Genomic DNA, 3157 nt, shown 5'->3' with positions numbered 1-3157 from the left:
GATTTCTTGATGGCTAACGTGTTTCACCTGAATGTTAACACTACTTCTTGCTGTTTCTGTAAAAGAAAGATCTAAATTATAGTCAAAGATGGCCTATGGCCCTGCAATTTTATCAATCCAATTTCCCACGAAAGGGGAAATGTCCTGCCCTCCAAATTTTCCTTTCAGAAATCGGATGTAAGAGAATGACTATAAGAAAGGATTAGAGTCATTTCTATAAGCTCTTTTCTATATTCATGATCTCTTCATAGACATCTTTATGTTCCACAGTCCCCAGTTTTAGAGAATGACAAGTATGCTGGCTGATTCATGGAGGTCATAGAGAACTGAAATAGACCGTTCTCACACAGTCACAGCTAGATCTGAAGCCATGAGCTCATGATGTCAGAAGGTTCTATTGGCATATGCTCAGACAAAGAGGGTAAAATGTCTTATTTTAATAATATGAACAAAAAACTACTTTATGGAAAGTTTGTGGTTTTTCTCAACGTGTAATCATTAGAGGCTTAAGCCTCAGAACCAAATGAAGTGACATTGACTTCAAGAGAAGTTTTCAGCATGGTTGGGTTTGGGTGGAACCATGGCTCTGGGTTTCATTTAGAATCTTTGTCCTTGAGGTTTTAAGAGGTCCTTGGTAAGGATGAAGTCATGTTATCCATGAGGGTGTCAGAAATGCAATCCACCAAAAGAGTATGAAATTCTGCTTTGGAAATCAGAAAATAAGCTTAATGTCCCTCTTTTATCTCTTTTAACAGATACTATTTTGTAAGAAAATGGCTACTTCAAACCTCTCTTCAGGGACTGATTTTATCCTTGAAGGGTTAACAAAACGCCCAGAGCTCCAGTTGCCATTCTTCCTCCTGTTTCTTGGAATATATGTGGTCACAGTTGTGTGGAACCTGGGAATGATCCTCTTAATTGCCATCAGTTCTCAACTTCACTCTGCAATGTATTACTTTCTCAGTCATTTGTCCTTCATTGATCTCTGCTACTCCTCTGTCATTACCCCTAAGATGCTGGTGAACTTTGTATCAGAGAGGAACATCATCTCCTTTCCAGAGTGCATGACTCAGCTTTATACGTTCCTTTCTTTGGCCATTGCAGAAGGCTACCTTCTAACAGCCATGGCATATGACCGTTATGTTGCTATCTGTAGCCCACTGCTTTACAACGTTGTCATGTCCCACAAGGTCTGCTCCATCATGATGGCTCTGGTGTACTCCCTGGGTTTGTTTGGGGCCACAGTCCACACTTCCTGCATGTCAGTGCTGTCCTTCTGTGGGTCTCATATTGTCAGTCATTACTTTTGTGATATTCTGCCCTTGCTGACTTTATCTTGCCCAGCACCCATATCAATAAGATACTGCTGTTTATTAGTGGAGGAGTTAATACATTAGGTCCTACTCTGGCCATTCTCATCTCTTATGCTTTCATCCTCTCTAGCATCCTCCATATTCGCTCCACTGAGGGCCGGTCCAAAGCCTTCGGCACCTGTAGCTCCCATCTCATGGCTGTAGGTGTCTTTTTTGGGTCTATAACATTCATGTATTTCAAGCCTCCTTCCAGCAATACTATGGACCAGGAGAAGGTGTCCTCTGTGTTCTACACCACGGTGATCCCCATGCTGAACCCCCTGATCCACAGCCTCAGAAACAAGGATGTGAAGAACGCACTGAGAAGGGTGGTTGGGGGGAGGCAGTCATCCTGATGAAGCAGGTACTTGAAGGAATCAAGAAGAAACGAACCAGATGAAATGGTATCAGAGGATTTTTGACATTTCTTTCTGTTTTCCAAAGAGAAAGCTTTCTTATTTAAAAAATGCAGAGTCTATGCTTGAAATGACTGAGATTTTTAATATTATTGAGCAATACAGTTTTCTGATATTTTTCAAAGAAATAGGAGTTAGCAGTAGAGGGAAGACAAATAAACATTAAGATTTTTATGATTATAAAAACAATATTTTTTCTGTTGGAAATCTGGATGGATGTAGTTCCACGGGAAGGAGAGTCTGAGATAAAATTATGTATCAGTGGGTTTATGTGCTAATTTAGTTGGTAATCCCATTTCCATTGAATTCAAAGTACTACTTTCTATGTGGTGTTTTATCTAGCATGAAGAGGCATTGCACAGAAGTATCTGGCTTAGTCGTCTTGAGGGAATAGTTAGCCTTTATCATGACATTTCTTTAAAAAGAGATTAAATTTGATTATACTATATAAATTTTTTTCAGTTTAGACTCATTTTGACAAAATTGTCAAGCTGCAGACTATAGGACTTAAGTTAAACATTATAGAGACTGTAAGACAACAGTCCAGATGATCAATGGAAAATGTATTCTTCCTTTTAAGTAAGTGAAACATTTATTTCAGTGGTTAGTTTCAGTTTCCAGACAAGTGTGACTACAGGAGACCTTTTCTTACCTCTCACAATTCCATACTATAACCATGTGTGTGGTGAATGAGACCCTGTTCTGCCTCCAGTCTCAGCTTGTCAGTCTCTTGACCTGCACATGGCTTAAACCTATGTATGTGGAAGAGTGGAAAGCTCTTCCATGTAAGTAGCTAATAATGAATCATAGTCTTGGACTCATTAGACTCCAAAATAATCTGGCATAAAATTTTCCACCAATGTAGTGTCTCCAAACAAGATATTTATTCTCATATAATTCTAGAGGTCAGATTTAAAAATAGTCTTAATAGCCCAAATCAAGGTTTCAGTTAGGCCTCATTTCGTCTATGTGTTATGTTTTAGATATGAGGTATTCCCCACAAAGCTCATGTGTTAGACAATTCAAGTTAGCAGAAGAGAAATGGTTGTGTTATGAGAACCTTAACCTAATCATTGGATTACTCCACTGATGAGAATAAACTAGGTAGTAACTATAGGCAGGTAGGTTGTGACTGGAGAGGTAGGTCACTGGGGGCACACCTTGGGATTTATACTTTGTCCCTGGTGAGCAGAGCTGTCAATCTCTGCTTCCTGATTGCCATGCTGCTTTCCTCTGCCAAGCCCTTCTATCATGATGTTCTGCCTCACCTTGGGCCCAGAGCTATGGAGTAGCCATCTGTGGACTCAGACCTCTGAAACTGTGAGCCAAAATAAACTTGTCCTCCTCTACATTGTTCCTGTCTGGTGCTTTGGTCACAGTAATGAAAAA

At 39.8% G+C, this 3157-nt stretch overlaps 1 protein-coding gene across 1 annotated transcript; it reads left to right on the top strand.

The window, feature by feature from the left end:
- Positions 1-773: 773 nt before the first annotated feature.
- LOC143391073 (olfactory receptor 8D2-like) lies at positions 774-1708 on the top strand. The gene is given in 2 exon segments (XM_076843634.2): positions 774-1338; positions 1341-1708. Coding segments are annotated over 2 exon segments (933 nt in total).
- Positions 1709-3157: the final 1449 nt, after the last annotated feature.

The sequence above is a fragment of the Callospermophilus lateralis genome, chromosome 2 (genome assembly GCF_048772815.1).
Source record: "Callospermophilus lateralis isolate mCalLat2 chromosome 2, mCalLat2.hap1, whole genome shotgun sequence".
Classification (NCBI taxonomy): domain Eukaryota; kingdom Metazoa; phylum Chordata; class Mammalia; order Rodentia; family Sciuridae; genus Callospermophilus; species Callospermophilus lateralis.
The sequence above is the reverse complement of the archived record's forward strand: the minus strand, read 5'-3'. Positions and strand labels throughout refer to the sequence as shown.